Source organism: Sander vitreus, chromosome 3 (assembly GCF_031162955.1).
Source record: "Sander vitreus isolate 19-12246 chromosome 3, sanVit1, whole genome shotgun sequence".
NCBI lineage: Eukaryota > Metazoa > Chordata > Actinopteri > Perciformes > Percidae > Sander > Sander vitreus.
The window spans coordinates 14,429,204-14,449,935 of record NC_135857.1 but is presented as its reverse complement, the minus strand read 5'-3'; the positions used below and the strand labels follow the sequence as shown (position 1 = coordinate 14,449,935).

Sequence of the window (20,732 nt, the reverse complement as noted above, 5' to 3'; positions counted from 1 at the left end):
CTAATCCCTTATGTGTGTTGTAGGGTATTGACAAAAAATCATGTTTGCTCAACCTCACCTTGAGGTACTAAACTTGTGAAAGAACAGCTTAGCTTACTGGAAGAGTCTGCTCTTTATTTGACCTCCATCAGGGTGTATTTGTGTAAGTTTGTTCACTTTTGGTCTATTGTTTCTTGAGCACCCAGTTGGCTCGTGAGGGAGCAACAGCACACACTTTTTTGGGCATATTAAACTGACATTCCCATCCATAAATCTCAAACTGTAATGTGCCAGTTAGTAAATATATCAAACCAAAAACGCACCACCAGCATTTGCCTGCTCTCTACTTACTGTGAGTTGTGTTCCCCTCAGCTGGTGGTGCGTCCTGAAAGATGACTGGCATGAGGGCCTGGCGAATGGCGCTCTCCCAAGCCTTGGCCACCTCACGCCCAATGCCGCTGTTGGGAGCTACTTGGCTGGGGGAGGGAGGGGTCGGGGGGAGAGTCTGGGGGTTGCTGGGGGACGGAGGGGGGAGAGTGTTGGGGTCTTCCCCTACAAAGTAGCACATAGTGCCTGTGATGAGCTCGAAGCAGTGAGGATTTGTGCCTGGGGGGACGAGAGTGAAGTTGCCAGCAGGGCGCACCTCCAGGATCTCAGACAGAGGGATATCCTGCAAGAGGATGGCCCAGTGAGGTTGCACACTTCAAATACATGACCTGAGATCATAGCTTTTCATGGAGTAAACTATATTTACCTTGTAGTATTTGTTGGTGGTGTTGTTCTGGAAAAGGATGATGCACTTACAGTCCAGACGCCAGTAGTGCCTCTTCCTCTGTTGGGTGTTGGAGTAGGGTGGGATGGGGTTAACGAAGGTAAGGCAGGACATTGAGGGGGGTGGGGGGGTGGACGAGAGAGGACAGAGGGTAAGGGATTGGGTACGCATCGTGGGCAAAGTTAAGGGATCAATATAAATGCATTTCAAGTTCGGCGGTGACGTCCAGAAGAAGAGAAGAGTGGCCAGATGAGAAGAAGGATGAGCAGGAGCACAAGCTGCAAGAAGAGAAGGTGAAAACAGAGAGAAAAGAGAAAGGAGACAAAAGTGAAAGAAAGAAAGAAAGAAAGAAAGAAAGAGAGAAAGAGAGAGAGAGAGAGAGAGAGAGAGAGAGAGAGAGAGAGAAAGAAAGAAAGAAAGGAGCGTGTTAGTGAAGCCAAAAAGGAAAAATCGAAAAACAAGACTAGAGAGGCAGCAATGTTTCTTTGAGGTAAGACAGATATAAAAGAAAAAGGAAACAATAAAGTGCATAAAGTGAAATGATCAAGGTTGAAACTGTTGAGAGAGGAGCTGGTGTACGGAGGAAATGAACAAGGTCCTTTATGTCTCTGAGTGAGTGGAAAGTAAACAAAACAAACTTGCTAAACCATAGAAAAGAAAGTGAAGAAATAAAAAATGGCTTAAATCTGTATGTTCAGCAACGACAAAGATACTTTTCAGGAGAAATGGTTTAGATACCCAAAGAGAGGGAATCAGGGGAATTATGGGTAATGTTTTTACCAGTGTGTCCTTATTGCTGTAGTGAACCACCCATCCTTCCTTGATAGCCGTACTGGATCGACGGGTTGTCTGTCTCACCGACTGCACCACCCTCATTAAAGGGATGTAAACACTAGAAGAAGGACAGAACTCAGTAGGTAAAATGTGTGTTTTATTTTCTGTGTGCACCGTTATAATCTATAACCATTTTTCTCCAAATGTCTTCCTCATACCTCTGGTCTCCGCTGGTTCCATCCTGGTTGTTGTCAGGAGAAAAGGACCCAGGGATGCTGCAGGCCTCGTCTGAGTCATCCATTGAAGACTTGTCAGAGGCGTCGTAGTCACTGCTGTAGTCCATGGGCACCTCAGGGTCAGCACTGGGACTCAACATGTCTGGGGGGGAAGAAGAAGGAGAGAAGGGGTTGAGTGGAACTTGATTTAAAGTGACTGTGTTTAAAATGCTGTGAAAACATACTACTACTTGCTACTGCTATGACTACAACTAAGACCTCTATTAGAGGACTACAGCTTTACATGCATCAAAGTATCAGAGTAGCGGTAATACTTACCGCTGTTACTTCTGTTGTCTGAGAAGATAAAAGCATTACTGCCAGTGAGTTTCAGTCTTGTTAGATAATGTATTATATCATGTATGGTTATTAGAGTAACTTAGTTGTGACAATGGAAACATGCAGATGAGAAATCAATATTCTTTATCAAATCCATGCAGGGTTAACATATTCATAAAGACATAGATTTATATATCCCCTCACCTCCAATGGTCTCCCCGAGGCAGTCATTAGGAACCTTGTACACACAGCGTTTATGGCAGTTAAACTTGCAATCTGAGAGGAATAAAACACACATTCTGATCAGATTACATGTAATCCGATTAGATTTGGCTTTTATTCTGCATCAACCTGGCCGTCCAGAAATAGGTCTCTCTATTTGTCTGTACTCACCTTTGCACTGTAGGCCCTGCCTAAACAGTCCTCGGAGAAGCCTCTTGCAGTACTGGCACACCGTCGGTCGTGTGTACGAGTGGACAGCAAACGTGTGGGGCACCTTCACCTTGCTCATCAGGATCTTGTCCAAATGAACTGGTCGGCCCGTGTAGAAGCGCCGGGCGTCACTCGGGGTCCGTGGCTAACAGAATTGAGAAGAAACAAAGATTATCAATTTAACTGCGTGGGTAAAGAAAATAGTAAGAACACTTTTGGCAGCAAGGTAAATTACCACCAAACTAATTAATTACTAAAGCATACATTTATTAAGAAAATGTCTTATCCTTAATCCTGCAACAATTGATTTTTGTTACTTGGGGGCACAGGAAAAAAGTTATGAACACAACACTGACACATCATTACCTATGGTGAACTTGTTAGCAAACAGCTGCCTACATCCAGAAGTTACAGGGCAACATTATTATTAACTTGGAGCCGTGTTTCTGTCCACCTGACGATTGGAATGAACATTTTACTCTCTTTTAGTTCTGTTTTTGGCCTCTACCAATGCCTAAGAGAAACATCTTACACATTATAGCTGCTAAATGCTTCACTATGTTCACCACATAGTCACTAACTGTGTCTGTCTGGTGTTTGGTGCTGAGAAGGTAGTGTACAGTGTTTTTTTTAGAGCTGCCTTCTGCAGCTTAAGACCACACAGGACAGAAAAACTAGCTGAAACTCTCTATAAAGCTTATAAAGCTAAGGTGAGCTGCAGACTCAAATAATAATTCTGTGGAGGTTGAATAGGAGCGACCTCTGTATGAAAATATAAATTATAGTTGCTTTAAACGTATGTTTCTTCTCTAGCTAAATGGTTTCCTTTCTCTTCTGAAATTAAAGTGGATTTATAGGGGAAATCAATCAGCAATCATATTTTGTTTTTTTTGCCTTAATTGAGCTGAATAGTTTACTTAAAGTGTTTACTCAAATTGCAATGGTTATACCACTTCCAGTGTAATACAGTCATGCAGTCAGTTTTGGTTTGATTCTGCAAAGGTTTGCACCTTATCTGCCTTTGGTAGAAAGAAGTTTCAATGTAAATTGTTCGGACAGGACAGGACATTGTTTCTGGAAAATTGGTAGTGGTTTAACTGCCATCACAAATGTTTTCATCACGTTTCCGTCTCAACCTAAAACTTTTTAAATCTGTGACTAAACTGGGTTGAAGTGGGTTTACCTAATTTGTGACATCAGCTCAAAGCTGTTTGACCTGACTAGAGCGTTGTGTGCATGAATCCACCAATACCATTTGTGTGTGTGAGCGGATGAGGCTGGCGTCCTCTGTGCACGTGGAGGCCGTCCCTACACTGTACACTGACTCAGTGGTGGAGAGACGCAGGGACTGGCTGCTGCTCAGAGAGGTGGTGGACAGACGCCGTTTCCGAGCTCCACTGCAGTTGTTTGGGATGCTGAATGCACAGCGCTTGTGGTAGTTTAGTCCACATCCTGCAGGGGGCGGCATGAATCAAAAAACCAGGGCGGTGAGTGGAAGAGATGGAGCATATTTGGTGAGTGTTACAATTCATTTCTCAGATAAATTTGCAGACCACATCATCTTTTCTTATTCACACTTTATCTCCCAATTTTCCTCACCGTCACACTTGAGCCCTTGTCTGACCAGTCCGAACAGCATCTCTCCACAGTGATCACAGAAGGCTGGGGCCCGGTATGAGTGCACGTTGAGTGCATGAGGCCGAATTTGGAAATCTTCAAACGTGGCTGCAGCTAAAAGATATAACAGGCATACAGCGTGGTCACAGTGGGTGTCAAGATACAATCAGACTACTAACTGGGCAGTATAAAGAATGATTGAATGGGTGAGATAGAAACAGCATGGACAATTTGAAGGGTTTTCTTCCTGACAGGGGAGCATTAGAGATTAAAACAATGAATGAACAGATTAGGCCAGTGCAAGATATTGCCTGTAGTAAAATAAGCAGATAAGGACTGATTACAAGAGTTGTGATGCAGAGTAACAACAGTAATGAAAGGAAGATAGCAGAGGAAAGGAGAAGGAAGGTCATTTAGATTTTAATATGGCTATCTTGTACACTAATGGCACAAGATAGCCATATTTAAAGAGGAGAGAAGAGAAGAGAGTTGGTTACTTACCAGAAAGCACCACCTCCACCAGATCTCCTTCTTGAATGTCACTGGCACCTTTAACCAGTTGCAGGATGTTGTTGGTGGTCGTGTCATGCTTGAACAGCAAAATCTTGTCATAAATGCCATAGAAGCCGCACTCTGGGAACTAGAGAAGATAAAGCATAATGGAAATGTAGGTTAAGAGAATCAACTGCAGAAAAGGCAACATTTTGATTAACAATCTCAGATTTGTTGGAAGACATGTAGTTACATTTCATATAATACAATAAAGGGCTTTATATCAGATATCAACAACAAAAGCTTTATGAGTGCATGTTTGCAGATGTTCCAGTCAAATCAACAGTCCACTGAGCTTGACAAGAAAATGCTGTAGTTCAAATAAAATCACGAGTGAGAAGATATTCAATCAGAACCAACCTGTAACTGCAGAAAATAAGCAAGGCTATGACATGACATTTTCTTTGATTTATTTCACAATGTTTGTATATTAAATTTTTCTTCAAGACCTAAATATTGGCTAATGTACACAGGGTTTTAACTAAATATGTACAAAATAGCATGCAGCTACTATATACTGTTTCCTAGGACCCCATAAAAGATGACAAAATATATATAAAAAGAAAAACATGGTGTTTTGAAGCAACGTGGAGAAACATGAACAGCCCCCATTTCAATAAGTTCTTTTCACACAGAGAACATTGTTATGAATCTAAACGGTGAAAAAAATATACAAAATATAACTAAAATGCAAAAGACAGAGCATTACAGTAAATGACCAGTAATTTAGACCTTGTCTTTGGTAACTGTGCCACACGTAGACAATCTACTCTATCAACTCATCAGTCCTTCTTTAAGTGCAATGCATATTTACGCTATAATATACTCAAAACTACACCAAACATCCTCAACAGTCACTGCTCTGCTGTTTTTTTATTAACAATAACCTGCTACAATATTCACTGTAACATTTGGAAACAGTGCAGTATAAACATGGTTCATGTGCAATGTACAACATGTACATTACAAGAATGTCTATGTGTTATCAAGCATATGCTGTTACTGTATGCCCTCAACTAATTATATCATACCCTGCTATGTAAAGCCACTGGAATATACATCAGCCAACACAAACAACCATACACACAACCACACACTGATATACAAGAACCACTGGCTGAATCCCACAAATCAAGCAACTTCGTCAATGTGGAAAGGGGGACAAAGGAGAAGCTCTATCCTATCTTCATATCAGTCATATACACGTACACACACACACACACATACACACACACACACACACACACACACACACACACACACACACGTTTCCATGAAGCTCTTCCAACGATATGAGAGTGTCACTCAGAAATCAACAGAGCAAAGAAGGCTGTCATAGGGAAACCCTGCTCTCCTGAATAGTTAATACTGGTTCACTTCAGTGGCCACACCACACAGGACACCACTGCCACACACACACACACACACACACAAAGGGAAACAGAGATAGAGAGGGATACTGTAGATAGATAGATAGATAGATATACTCTGAGGTTCAATATGTGTCTTTTAGTAAAAATATGCCAGACACACTGAGTATGACCAGATGGAGAAGGAAGAGAAAGAAAATGTTTTACACACACACACACACACACACACACACACACACACACACACACACACACACACACACACACACACACACACACACACACACACACACACACACACACACACACACACACACACACACACACACTTTTTTCTTGCTTGTTGTTGTTTTCCCCATAGTGGAGATCTGGCCATGGCTCTAACAACTTACAGGAAGGGGAACCCTGGTCTCCACCTTGGAACCACACAATGACACACACCTCCTCCTCACCAACAGACACACCCTCCTTACAAACAGCAACACACACACCCTCTCTTCTCCCCATTTCCCTTCTTTCCTCCTAAATACACACATATGCACACAAGCCTCCCTCAGTTTCCCAACAGGGACTCCACATAACCACATTTGAAATCCGGGCCTGGCTTATACCGCTGCAAAGCTGCACAGCCCCCCATCCCAGCGAGCGGGCTACTGCTACTGACCTCACAGTCAACTACAAGACACCAAAAGCACACTGGTGCCTTTTTTTTCAAAATCTGCAGAAGATCATAACCTGTTTAACAAACATTACATCCAAAGAACAAATCACAGACACAAGGTCAAGCCCAAAACAAACCATAATAACAAGGTAAAGAGGTGTGAAAGTAAATCCATGCAGTGCAACCACTTAAACAATACATGTTTAGCACACCTATTATGCAAAGTTGATTCACAAACATGGCAAAAGAAAACCCAGAAGCATGATTACGCACGGTAGAAGAGGACAGAATTAAATAAAAACAAAAAGATTTTCTTTAAAATTATTTTAAGTTAGTGATTTACCCCCAAACTTTTATCCTTTTTTTTTTTTTTTTTTACAGAATTTTCAATATCTGTGCTTCTCAATACGACAAACTCATATGTTGTTGGTGATTGTAACTCTTTATGTCAATAACACCTTTAATCATGCAACAACTTGGGTTTTAAATATTACAGTCCTACAATTTGGTCCAACATTTGCTTGATCCAACCCACAACTGTGGACACACACTAGACTTAGTGTTTACACTTGGTTTGGTTTTCTAAATAGTCTCTTCATTGGAGATCTCACCATTTGACCATATGTGTATCTTGTTTGATAGTTTTCCAGGCAACGACACATCTGTGGTAACAAGAGCCTTGACCGAGGTGTGACGAGGTGCCCAATCTTTCACAGGAGGGTAGAGCCTGACCATGGCTTGGTGAAAAAAGATTTCATATAATACAGTCAACTCATGTGGAATAGATTGTGTGTGAATGTTAAGCATTATTGTTTGACATTTAGGCTCTGACCTCGTCGCACCCCACAAAGAAGCACCAAGCTCAGCTCAGCAGGGAGTAATGATAATATCTTTCCCCCTTGGGGAACGAAGACTCAGGGCCTATGAGGGATGATGGGGTGGAGGTGCTATACATCAGAATAGCTTTCAGGTCAGCATGAAAAGAGTGAGCAGAGCACTGATGGCTTTAAGAACACCGCCATGATTAAAGGGGCGAGAGAGAGTGACATGTGAGTGAAGCGATGACTCAAGTTGGGCTCTTTGACTACCCACAACTCTGAACAATCCATTAAACACACTGTCAACTGTTTTCAAAGGGGCTATTTCTGTGGTAGTAGTTCCAGTAAAAACGATTTACTGAGGCTTTAGTATAGATTATCCAGAGTAACAGGAACACTGAAGGGAGGCTGCTGTTGAATTTTTGCAATTTTTCAATGCTGTGAGCAACACAAATTCCAATCATCTCCATTGTACAGGGGTGGAGGCAGAGATGGCCAGATAAAACCAAAACTATCTGCATGTCTAGATACCACTAGTGATAGAAGAGAAAATATGTTTTTTGTTTTGTTTTGTTGAACAGACCATTTTACCACGAATAGACGTCCACATAAATGTTTCTGGCTTTGGTCAATTAGACGATGCAGATACTTATAAGAAGAGGCTCCAAACTATACCCAGACCAGACCAAGGACTCCGTCAGGAGTGAATCATGTAATAACTGCATGCATCAGTACCTGGGATTGCCACAAATAAGACCAACTGCTGCCACTTGTAATTACAAAACACCCACAGAGCCCAGATCAGAGGAGACTCCCAAGTCATTTGTAAGCCCCACGCCGCTGTTTGATGCCAGCCTCTCTGCTATTAACCTTACACTGTTACTGTTACTGCTCACTTCTTTTCCTGAGCAACTCAAGAAATAAGACAAGTCATATTATCCTGCGCCTTCTGTCCAAAACATGCACAATGTACCGACCGCAACTGCAGTTGCCACGTCTGTGCAGACCACAAGTCTTTACAGCTCGACTGAAAAAGCACAATATCCCAACTCCCCAAAACCACGGTTACCTCAGAGAAAATTACCATTTTCTGCTTTTCTTGGTTCCCCGTCCCAGTTCTCAGTGAAAGTACAGGGTGGGAAGAGCACAAAAGCTGAACAGTACTGCTGTCTGTATGTCAACATGGTGAAAAATGACATTAGTTGTCTAGTAATTACATTTGTGTACACTGTATATCTGGCTATGAGGGAAGGAGCTATTGTTGCAAGAGATTGTGTGTGTGCATGTGTGTAAAGTCTGCAGACAAAGAGCTGGCAGTAGTATCATACAGCAGTATAGTGTAGTGTGGTTTGCCTGGAGACAGGGCTGAGTCTCTAGCCGGTTTCTTTCGGTTACCAGGGATCAGGTTGCCCTGCATTGCCTGCACTATTCCTGCAGCTCTTCGGGCCAATGAAGCCATTTCAATCAGGAGAGACTCCGTTGCAGATATGCAAACATTTATTAATAAGATATAACCAGTAAGTACAAATAATTATTTGGAGATTAGAGTCCATTGTAAAGGGGTATCTATACAAATCTAATGTTTAGGAAAACCAAACATATCCCCCAATGAGATCTAGACACTGGTGGTGGTGAGAAAATCCGAAGACGTAAAAACGAGCCGTCAACCGGGAGAAGACCGAGAACACCGTCAAAAATGCCTGGAGGTAGAAGGGGAGGAGGCGGGTCGCACTCTCGTCTGAAAATACAACTGACAGAAGCAGGAGAGATTTAAAACATGGTAGTATGCTGTGATTGGTTAGAACGTAAGTGCCCGATTCTTATTGGTATACAGAACCGTAACACCCACTGCCCAGCTAATCAGTTAAAGAGAAGAGAGACAACGTAATAGAAGTCTCCCTGACAGAATTTACGCTGAGCTACATTAAGAGTGAAATGAATTATGGACTACTGTTTTCTTTACCCCAACCACTCCCTCTTATTCTCCCATCACTCTTAATTTCCTCCTCAGTGCCTTGTTTATCAACCTCTCCCCAATATTCTTCTGGGCTGTCCAGCTTTCCTTATCAAAGAGTAGAATCTTACATTTACCAATACAGTATATGTTTTGTGAGCCTCTCTGAAAAGGAACAACATACAAAAGGAGAAAAGGATGCATAAAGAAAAGCATTATGTCATCTTTTCTGATCTAACATTGCCCTCAATGTGGTCCACTCCCTCTCTTGCAAGCTGATGTAATGTTAAGCTCGGCCAGTGGTGCTTGTACTTGCCAATGACTTAACTAACCTTTCTTCAAAGGCTGGATGCTGTGTTCTGTTCAGGACGTGATGAAATGATTTCCATCGGATCAGACTGAGCATAAAGCAAAGGAATCTAGAAATCTACACAGTACAACGAGAGAAAGTCGATTTCAAAGATTCTTTATTTCCATTTGTTTGTCGTACTGAACTATTTCAGTTCCGATCCATAAACTGTGTTTTTGTTCTTCTTTTATTTACTGTACGTGCCTTTTAAAGTTTAATTAATCGTTTCAGTCAAACAAAAACGCCTAATATTAGATGGTTTCCAGCTTCTCAGATGAACATTTTTGGGTTCTGGACTGCCTGGCCAAAACAATTCATTGAGATCACTTTGGGCTGTAGGAAATTGTGATGAGTATTTTTCACAATTTTTTGACATTTTATTGAAACTTATTGCCACATTAATTGATAATAAAAAGAATGAGTTGCTGCCCTGGATTTATTGCACAGTAGTTACAATAGTTGCAGTCAAGATTTATTTTATACATTTACATTATTTTATGGATTATATATCCAAGTCTACTGTACAGTATGTAGAATTTAGATTTATAATTTACATTGTTGTTAGGACTATGAAGGAGTCAAATATGATAGCTTATTACAGAACAATAATTTAACCAATCATTTTTTTGGTGCACTTTGGTTTTACAAATGCATTATATTTACATACTCTTCCCCCATTAAGGAAAATATGACACAACCGAACTTTGATGCACACGTTGGGTCAGTGTATGTTTTGGTCATTCGATTTTCATTTCATAAACAGGTATTAAAAAACAAAAAAACGAATGGTTATTTGATTTTCGTTTTAAAATACAAAATTTGAAATTTAAATAAAAGGCGTTTTTTCCGTTTCATTGTCAAAAGGGGATGTGAAAATTTAAAACATGCTTCGATTTTCATTTTCTATTTCATATAACAAAAAATTTAATCACTAGATAACAGAAATGAAAAAATGCCTATTTTTCATATTCTGAGACCGGATGTTGCATTTTCAAGGCAGTAGCACGTTCTCTTAATACATCCATGAGTAGCACCGGTGTAGCCTACCAGTTTTGCTTTAAACCAGGCTGCAGTTGAGGGAAACTATAGCCTAACTTCCTGAGCGACTGATCATCCGTTTTTTGCACCTCTTTACATAAATATACATAAATATGGCTATGAAATACATAAATGAGGCATACATATATGCATTAGTCATTATAGTTCAATGTCCTATATGTTTTACTTGTATTTATTTCAGGGGACTTTTATTTATTTCCGTCTATTTATTTGCACGTTATTCAAAGGAAGTTTGGTTATCTCACAGACTCTGACTAAAAGCAACTAGCAAGCCTGCCTGACATCAGTGCATCAAAGCATATCACTATCTGCAAAGAAAAGAAAATATGAATAAAACACGAGCGCAGCAGATTTGTCTGATTCCCAGCTTAGCTAGAGTGGGTAACACCAGCTCTGCAGACGGACCAGAGTCAGTCAGCACCGGGGAGCGAACATAGAGCGAACCGGGGACCCAGGTCACAGGTTAGGTTACACCTGCTAGCTAGCTGCAGCGGCAGCAGCGAACATTAAAACATTAGACCCAGCACCGGAGATCTGATCACCATGATCTGATCCCGAACCGCCGGTGACTTTCTGCCAGATCAGCAAGCTTAACGACAACAACAGAAAGTTTGCTGGGACCAGACTTTGGCGCTGTAACGGTAACGTTAATGTAACAGTAGCTGTGAACTGAAAGTCAAGTCCTCAGCTGGTTTGACTCTCTTCTGTCGGGAGAAGTTGTCTGCTGCGGGTAGAGACAGCGAGTCAGAGGAAGGCAGGGAGAGAGGGTAATAAAGAAATGTGACATTATGAAATAAAAGTCCCTCCAAGCATTATCAAGAGTATAGCTAGGTTTTCAAAGTAATTTTAGCCTGGGCTGAAAGCAACACTGACAGTGGTAGCCTTTACTGCCGCTGTTGCATTGGAAATGACAACATCCGGTCTCTGAATATGAAAAAACAGGCCTTTTTTCGTTTCTATTTTTGAGTGGTTTTATTTTTTGTTATAAGAAATAGAAAATGAAAATAAAAACATATTTTAAAATTTCTCCCATCCGCTTTTGACCATGAAAAGGAAATAAAACGCCTTGTATTTCAATTTCAAATTTTATATTTTAAAACGAAAATCAAACAAAAAGTGACAGTTGTACTCACTCGGTGTGTACACTACACACACAAAAACATTGTTCATCATATCATATCAGCGTGATGTCATGGAACAAGGCTTTTGTGAGTGAAATCTGAGCTCAAAAACACTGTATTCAAACACGCACACACACACACACACACACACACACACACACACACACACACACGCATGATGCCACAGTGTTGGCTGCCATTTCCTATCCTCTGCGCTCATATTCTGTTGGTTTGTTTACCACCTCTTCGACCACCTCTGGTCATATGATGCAGGTCAAAAGAACAGAGGTAGCGATTGAGATCTTTTGCATGAAGTGCAGCAAGTGCAGACAAAGTGGCAAAACATTCACATTTTAGAAGCATTAGATTGACTTCTTGTCATGATTAAGTGCTCTGAGAAGTGAATGAATTGTAATTTTACTCAAGGACAAGCAAGACAAAACTTAGAAATTTAACTGAAAGGACATGCAAGGAAAGGAACAGCAGGAGGGGCATGCAGGGTTTCTCTCAATGCCACAGCAACAGGTTAGCATCCCCTTACACAAGCACTGATGCTTACAACACAAGCACCAGAACCGCTGTCCAGTTGAGTCGGTCGAGTCACTTAGACCTTGAGGGCCTGTCAAACGGCTGTGGAGCACGGCTTCCAAATACAGACCCTCTTTATATATAAAGACGCTGCATGTGTGAAGAACACAAAGACTTTTATGTCGTGCTGAGAAAGCCGCTTGCTTCTACTTTTCATCCTCCCCATCACTTCCCCTCCAGCAGCTCAGCATGAGCCACCTTTGACCACCAAGCCGCACAAAACACACAAGCACACACACTCAGGCACACAATCTCACTCATAATCAGACTGATGCAACAGCTTCAGTGCCATTTAACCAAAGCTGGAGCAGTTTATAGACATGCAGCAAATTTAAGTAGCTACTCATCAATAAAGTAAAGATCAGGCCTGTATTTTGTCTGATGAAATTATTCTTATAAAAAGGGTATTTATGCAACCTTACAGATGTTATTTGCTCCGTATAGTTTTAATTCTTGTAAGGAAGCAAAATGGCTCAAATAAAAGCAACTTGTACAACCTGTAATGATGTGAATTCACACAGGGAGCATGATACTTGGGATGTAACGTATACTCTACCAACTGATCTGTCAGCTATTAGAGGGGGTTGCTGGTGGTTTCTTTGACATGAACTTCATTGACATGTTTTTCCCCAGATAAAAGGTAAACTACTCAATGTCCATGACCTAACAAAAAAAGGACTTGTCTTACTGCCTTGGGCCAGGAGCCTTCACTGCTATATTGTTCTCAGTACCATTCTACACACCATATACAGCATTGTTTTTAGTTATTTATTTAGTAGGTAGAAGTAGTGCCAGTGGCATAAGTAAATGTTGTTTTTGTAGAGTTGTCATTACTAGCAATACTACAGGTATTACTGTTCCCTCCACAACACAGGAAACTGAAACCTTAAGAATCAAAGTTGTAAAGTAACATGCCTATAAACACACACACACGTTTCTATGAAGATATGAGAGATGAGAGATCAGGAGGCTGTCATAGGGAAACACCTGCTGAGTGATAAGAATACAAAGAACAACAAAAAACTATTTATTAGGTTTAAGAGCCATCCAACCAGTTAAAGACTTCCCATGACATGGTCAGCATTGAATGTATAAAGAACTGTAGTAATGAAACTTGAAACTGTTCTTTGCCGTTGTTGCTTTATTTTTTTAATAGTGTATTGAAGAACGCCTAGGGGACTGAGATGATACAGAATGACAGGAGCTGGATTTGTGTATACATAGTGCAGTATGTTACAGATCAGGCCAAACTCCAATGATGACAACGCATGATGAATTGAGAATCTGCATGGATAAAATACAAAATGTGCTGTATGTGACTCAGCTCTGTAAACAGTGTGACCTCTATAGCCCTACATGGTCCTCCATGCTGATGTGTTTCTGCAACAGAAGCTGGCTATCACAACAGGAACTTGATCCAGACATTTTATAGTCAAGAGGAAACATGCTGCATCCCTCCAAACAACAGACATTGTTTAAACATCCACGTTTTACTGTCTAACAAAGCATACAGCCTCCTCGTGTTCACACTCACATTCTCTAGAATCATGCTGGACGGTTGTGATGCACCTGTACTGTGTGTGTGTGTGTGTGTGTGTGTGTGTGTGTGTGTGTGTGTGTGTGTGTGTGTGTGTGTGTGTGTGTGTGTGTGTGTGTGTCATAACTACCACCATCCTTGTTAACATGTCAGGCACGGGACACAGAAAGAACCACCCCACCTTTTCTGAAAGTGATGAAGTGTTTAATGAGGGGTTGCCGTGGCAACTTGCATTTAAAGACATCAACGCTCTGCCCTCATTAGCTCTCACAACTTGGCACAACGCAGGAATTTTTCCCTTTGTGCTGACACTGTTAGCAATGGAACAAACGTGGCGATGGCCCGGCGCTTTATTTTTAACCCCAGTGAGGTCACATGCTGACGAAGAGATGGAGCAAACAAAATGCCCTCCCTGTGCCCTCAGTCACTTGTAGAGTCATGCTGGCTTTAAGAAAACAAAAACAAGAACATGTTGTCTTTAGAACACTCACAGCAGTGAGTGACAGCTCTGTGCCAGGAGGACAAGAAAATAAATAAGACCCGTGACGTCTGGGCTTGGCATACACAAAGATGGAAAACCCAATGAGGGTGAATTAACACAGAAAGTGTGTACACAAGGATGGACAACTGAAAAGGTGAGTGACGTGGTGCAGTTCCCCATGCTCTCATGATAACGTCATGATCTAACGTCATGCTGCCTGCAACACAAATACCCCTGTCATCAGAGGTGGATGATCTGAGGCTTCCTGTTTCTTTCTGTTCATCACCGTCAACTCTCCTCACATAGACACAAACACACACTCAATACACAGACGTAACCACACAGGAGAGAACGTGTGTGAATACATACACAAGTGGCAAGAGGTTCAAAGCTAGTTGAGAGCTTGTGCAGCAGAATATCAATCAATGGAAATAATGAGAATCCATTCAGCATGATCATGATCTTTGCAAAGAGACATTAAACACCACATGCAGAAGCTCTTCCTGGATTAAACATGTTTCCTGTTGAAACCTGATACTGGGGAAGAACATAAGTGTAAACTTATGGGACATATATTGGGGAGGTAAGAGTAGTTTTATTTATTGGATGAGGATAAAAATTGGGCGTGCAGGTCGGTGTGCCTGTGAAAGCCCAATGATTTTCTTACAGTAAGCATGGCAGAGAGATAACGTAAAGCGTTTGCATTGTACATTGGTCGGTGTGTAAAGGTATAGTTTCTCATGTTCTTAATAATGTTCTTATGTTTTCCCCTGACTCAGATGTTCTGTGTGTATATAGTCAGGTTTACATTCCTGACCTGCTGGTTTCTACATACCAGAGATAACTGTAAACCTGCGAGACTGGAGGAGGGAGTGTACACACAACACAAAATGTAACAGTGTATTCATAAATATGCATACACAAATGCATCACCACTCACACACACAAACATGCATACCTAATAATTTTACAGTGGAAAAAAAAAAATCAAGCACATGACCCAAAGAAATACAAACAACACACATACACACACACACACGCGCGCACACACACACACACACACACACACACACACACAGCGTCTCACTATCTTTGTGAGGACCCGTCATTGACATAATGTATTCCCTAGCCCCTTACCCTAACCTTAACCATCACAATTGAATGCCTAACCGTAACCCTTACCCTAACCATAACCTAATTCTAACCCTAATCCTACAACCAAGTCTTAACCCCACAAAGCTGTCGGGACCCCACAAGTATACTGTATTCCCAGTTTTTGAACCCCACAAATGTAGTTAAACAAGAACACACACACACACACACACACACACACACACACACACACACACACACACACACACGGCCGTGGCAAATTTGACATGTTTTCTGAATAGCACAAAGTACCTTGAGTCCAGGATGCATAAAAATAAGTGGTCAAAGGTTCAAATGGAAAAGAAATGGCGGGGTGGTGAAATGTTATTTATGCTATGAGAGCAGATAGATCAATTTCAGATCAGAGTACATGACAGTGAAAAGACAATCAATCATACAGTTGATTGAAATGGACAAAGTTCATAGAAAAGAGTGTGCGTGCGTGCGTGCGTGCACATAGCCAGAAAGTGGAAGAGGCTTAGTCTCAAGCAGGAGCACAGGGACAAAGCGTCTCATTCTGCTCCAGGCATCAAGGAGGACGGGGAGGTAACATGAGAGCCATGACCAGGCATAAGAGAGGGGTCTGGGGATAAAGGAGACACGCACTGCTATTCTGAACCAGCCTTTGTTGCTAGCAGCTCCTGTCTCCATCAGCCCCCATCCATCCTCCTCCACCTCTCTGTCTTTCCTTGGCTCGCTTCTGAGCAGGTAAGCCGATAGGAACCTTGGATTCAATCCACTCTTTGCATTGAACAAGTCACTGATTCATGACAAGAGGGAAAGACAGAAAACAGGCCTTCATAAGAGAAGAGACGGCAAGTCTGGGTGACGAGTGAAGAAGGGCATAAAGATGGTTGGAAACAAAGTTATTAAGCCAAGAAAGTTAGAGAATCGACAGGAAATTATGAGGGACACAGCCCAAGTATTAAAAAAAAAAAGAAGCAGATATTAGGAGTGTTGCAATCCAAATATTGTATAAATCTTCAGTTATCCGCTAAAAAGAAAGTGAAAATCCATAAGCTACTGTTTCAGAAACAGTGAAGAAGTTACAACAAGACACAATACAAGAACTCCATTACTGCCTTGCAATGTGCAATGTTATGGCACATACTGAAGTTATATTTGGTAATTTTAATTTGGCATATTTAGAGCTATGGTGTGTTTAGCTGTTTTGCTGCTGGAGCAATACAGGATATAAAAGAAAAAGTAAAAGCAGGTCCCTCATTATCATAATTTATTTCCATCATTCATTTCCATCACATGTTCTCTTTATCAGTTCACCAACTCTATCACGGTTGTTGAGCAGAAAAACATTTATCTTAAATGTTTGTCTTTGTAAAGTGTAACTTCTAAAAGCACATATTTGCAAACAACATACTTAGAAGCAAAGAACTTGTGTAAGAAAATTTAAGATCAGATAAAGTCAGTACTCCTTCAGGGCCATACGCTGGATAGAGTGAATGTTACAGACTAGCTTGGCCAGTTGTTACATGTCGCCGCAGAACTGACAGAAATGAATGTTTTTATTCACAGTGACAATCATGTTGAAATAGGAGGAAAAGAGGGCAGCCTAACTTCTCTGCATGACTGCTCAGGAATTATACTGTGACGATCCAGTCTCCCAAGCATTTGCCTCTGTATTGAGTCATATCACAGCAGAAAAATTCCCTGTGTTGGTAATGGTGCCTTCAGATCTAATGGAACACCAACAACAATGATCAAATTAGTTATAATTATAGAAACTGAGAAAGACTTATAAAAACACAGAGGCCTGTGGTGACATCCTGCTACGGTTACATTAGGGGTGCATGATATATCAACTCAATATCGTTATCGCAAATCACGTTGCGCAATATTATATTGAAAGGGGTTGCAATATTTTGTTTATTTTGTGGCGCGCTGAGTTGGCTGTGTGGCTTACTTGTGTTTGATTTAGAGCCCACTTAAAACACTATAATGATCATGTTTCATTGGCCAGTTGCCGTGCCACTTGCACATGTTCGTACACGTCAGCGCACGGGTCCACTACATGACAAACCCTATGTAGCGCACCACGTGTGTGCATATTTCGAGAGAGTGACAGCGTCAGTGAAGAAATAGATAGAGACAACAAAACGGAACGAATCAGAGAAGCAGAAGACAAGTTGTGTCCTGTTCTCTTTAATTATTTTATACTGTACAACCAGTCAAACATGTCCTGTTCTGTACATATGGTCCTTATTCATCTGTTCATGTTGTACCAGTCCAATATGACAGTCAGTTGAAATAAACCTTGTGTTGTAAGAACACTTGTTTTATTTGTTATGAATCTATTTTGATGCGTTTTTCCCCCATAACTTTTGTAATTTTACATACGTTTAAAAATATCGAAATTAATATCTATATCGCAATATTCATAATCGATATAGCAATATCACATTTTGTCAACCCTAGGTTACATATTACGAGACTTTATTCCAGATATAAAAGAGATACTTTTTTCGGCACACCACCTCTTTGATTCGCTCTGCCCTTCATCCCTTTACTGCCAAGGTTAATAATCATCTACTACTTGATGGATTAACAAATGTACTTTAACGAGATTAAACCACAAACGCTTGAGGAGAACTTTCTCCATGTGCCAAGAGTGGCATGAACACACAAACACCACAATAGGCACATTGCTGCACTCTGAGTCATCCCCCTTTTCTTTATGCCCGTTCCCCTCTTCTCTCCACATGCATTCTTTCTCTCCCTCTTTTTACTTATCTGCTCTTTCCTATGTGTGGCATGGCTTTAGATCCTAATTGAAAGAGGGGGGGGGGGGAGCTGGAGGCTATACACTGAACTCAGTCATATGAAAAGCGTGTGGTTACATTTATGGAGCTGAGTTGCGGTCACTTCAAACTCCTGAAAATTATAATTGTAAATCCATCATCGCAAACCATACTGTATCTTGTCTTTTGCACTGTACAAATACTGTATGCATACAGACAATTGCACCATCTTTTTAGTATTCTGCATAACTGCAACCACAGCTACATCAGACCTGCCAACCTTGAAGAAATTTTATGAGTACAAGCCCCCCAGCGCGCGCACCAATCACCGACAGCCCATCGCCAATATACGCTCCACCGTTGCACACTCAATGAGAAACCTAACCTAAAGCAACTACTAAAAGCACAAGATTGAAGCCTGACAGAGACACAATTATAGGCTAATAAATAACATGGGTCAGAGATTTTCAGATACGCTTTTAAAAATTTGCCATGGGTGACATTGCATTATGTCAGTTGCCATCACATCACATAAATAGCCTAACTGTTACCTTTATCTTACGTTAATCAGCACCTGGCCTTTCTAAAACCTAGTTTTCTAGCCATTCCACCACTTTTCTAACTGCCCCCAACTAATGGGAAGGATGGCAGGTGTGATAGGCTAGCCTATTGACACCAGTGTTGGGAAAGTTAATTCCAAAATGTAATACATTATAGATTACTAGTTACTGTCATTTGAGAGTAATTAGTTATATTACAATATTACTGTCTCTGAATTGTAATGCTTACACTACTTTTGCGTTACTTTTGAGTTACTTTTACCAAAATAAAAGCAGAAGTATTCTTGGCAGGTAGCTTGTGAATTTCACCACGGGGTCAACAAAGTCTCATCTTTATCCACTTTAATACATAATAATTTATTCATATGATTTTGTATTATTAATCTGACGCTGCAAAGTAACTAAAGCTAAAAAACAAATAGTTAAGTAAAACGTACAATAGCCTACTTAACTCAGTCTGAATTGTGGTGGACTAGAAGTAGCCTAATAAGTAGGATTAAATGAAAAATACCCAATTAAAATTGAATCAAAGTAGCCGACGGTAGACTGTTTTTACTTTCCACCGCTGATAAAATGTAATATGACGTGTAGCAAGACTAAACATTAATTCCCGACATGTCAGTGGCTTGGGCACATTGCTGTCGCCACTGACAGGACACAGATGTTGTCAGTTACCATCTCTGGTTCTGGTTCTGACCACGGAATAGTGAAGGGACAGCTCGCCGCTCAACGCAACAACTCAAAAAACAACTCCGAAAATGAATGTCCGTGTCGCAAATGTATCCATCTCTGCAGTCATTTCAACCACTGAATTGTAACGTGTTACTCCCATCACTGATGGACACTCTGAACGTTTTTTTCTTACCATCCATTTATTTTTAATATCATTATGTTTTGGGGGGTGGGGAGCATTTGTTTATGTGACTGTGTTCGTTACCTGTTGCCCCTTGGTGACTGATGTCGATGTCTGTCTTGCACACGGTGCAGAACGCGTGATGAGGTTCTATATACTGTCTATGTGAGGTAGCCTGGACATGTGGAGGCAAGGCCATCTCTCCCGTTCCAAAACTTTTTTCAGTACAAAGCATTTGGCTAGGAGGGGTAGGTGGGCGGAGGGTTAAAATGCAGCGCTCTGATTGGCCGAAAGCTTTTCACTCCACTTACACGCTGTGGCTCAGCGGCAGAATCAACGTCATAGATGTAGATTGCATAGAAACTGAAACCGGCGAAATGAGAGATGCAACAAAATGCGTACCTAGAGAGCAGCGAATCGTACAAGCGTACTTAAGGGTCAAAATGACTGAGCATTAAAGCAAGAGACAGATTTTGTTACCACAGGACAGAGTCAGGCTAAATGCTTCTCCCCGTTTCTAGTCCTTGTGCTAAGCTAAGCCATGCATCTTCCGGTTCTGGCTTGATATTTAATGGACAAAATATGAGAGTGGTGTCAAATGTCTCATCTAACTCTTAGCAATTGCAATTCAAGTTCAAGAAAACTAGACTTCTACACCTCCTCTTGGCTCTGTATCTATGCCTTAGATAATCTAGGCCATGATGCAAGACTTTGTCCAATCAGGTCATTTCAGAGAGAGAGAGAGAGAGAGAGAGAGAGAGAGAGAGAGAGAGAGAGAGAGAGAGAGAGAGAG

The 20,732-nt window shown here is 41.1% G+C and overlaps 1 protein-coding gene across 3 annotated transcripts in view; it reads right to left on the bottom strand.

Annotated features, from left to right (window-relative positions):
• Nucleotides 1-20,732, bottom strand: part of prkd2 (protein kinase D2) — a 40,759-nt gene that overhangs the window by 7,769 nt on the left and 12,258 nt on the right. For 2 of the 3 annotated variants that reach the window (XM_078246165.1, XM_078246167.1), the window contains 10 exons: nt 4,630-4,768; nt 4,111-4,242; nt 3,764-3,963; nt 2,473-2,656; nt 2,284-2,355; nt 2,080-2,097; nt 1,744-1,903; nt 1,532-1,643; nt 734-811; nt 331-649 (listed from right to left, as the gene is read on the bottom strand). In XM_078246165.1, coding sequence (XP_078102291.1) covers nt 331-649; nt 734-811; nt 1,532-1,643; nt 1,744-1,903; nt 2,080-2,097; nt 2,284-2,355; nt 2,473-2,656; nt 3,764-3,963; nt 4,111-4,242; nt 4,630-4,768 — 1,414 coding nt within the window. The remainder of the gene's footprint in view (nt 1-330; nt 650-733; nt 812-1,531; nt 1,644-1,743; nt 1,904-2,079; nt 2,098-2,283; nt 2,356-2,472; nt 2,657-3,763; nt 3,964-4,110; nt 4,243-4,629; nt 4,769-20,732) is intronic. The other variant, XM_078246166.1, reaches the window with a different exon arrangement.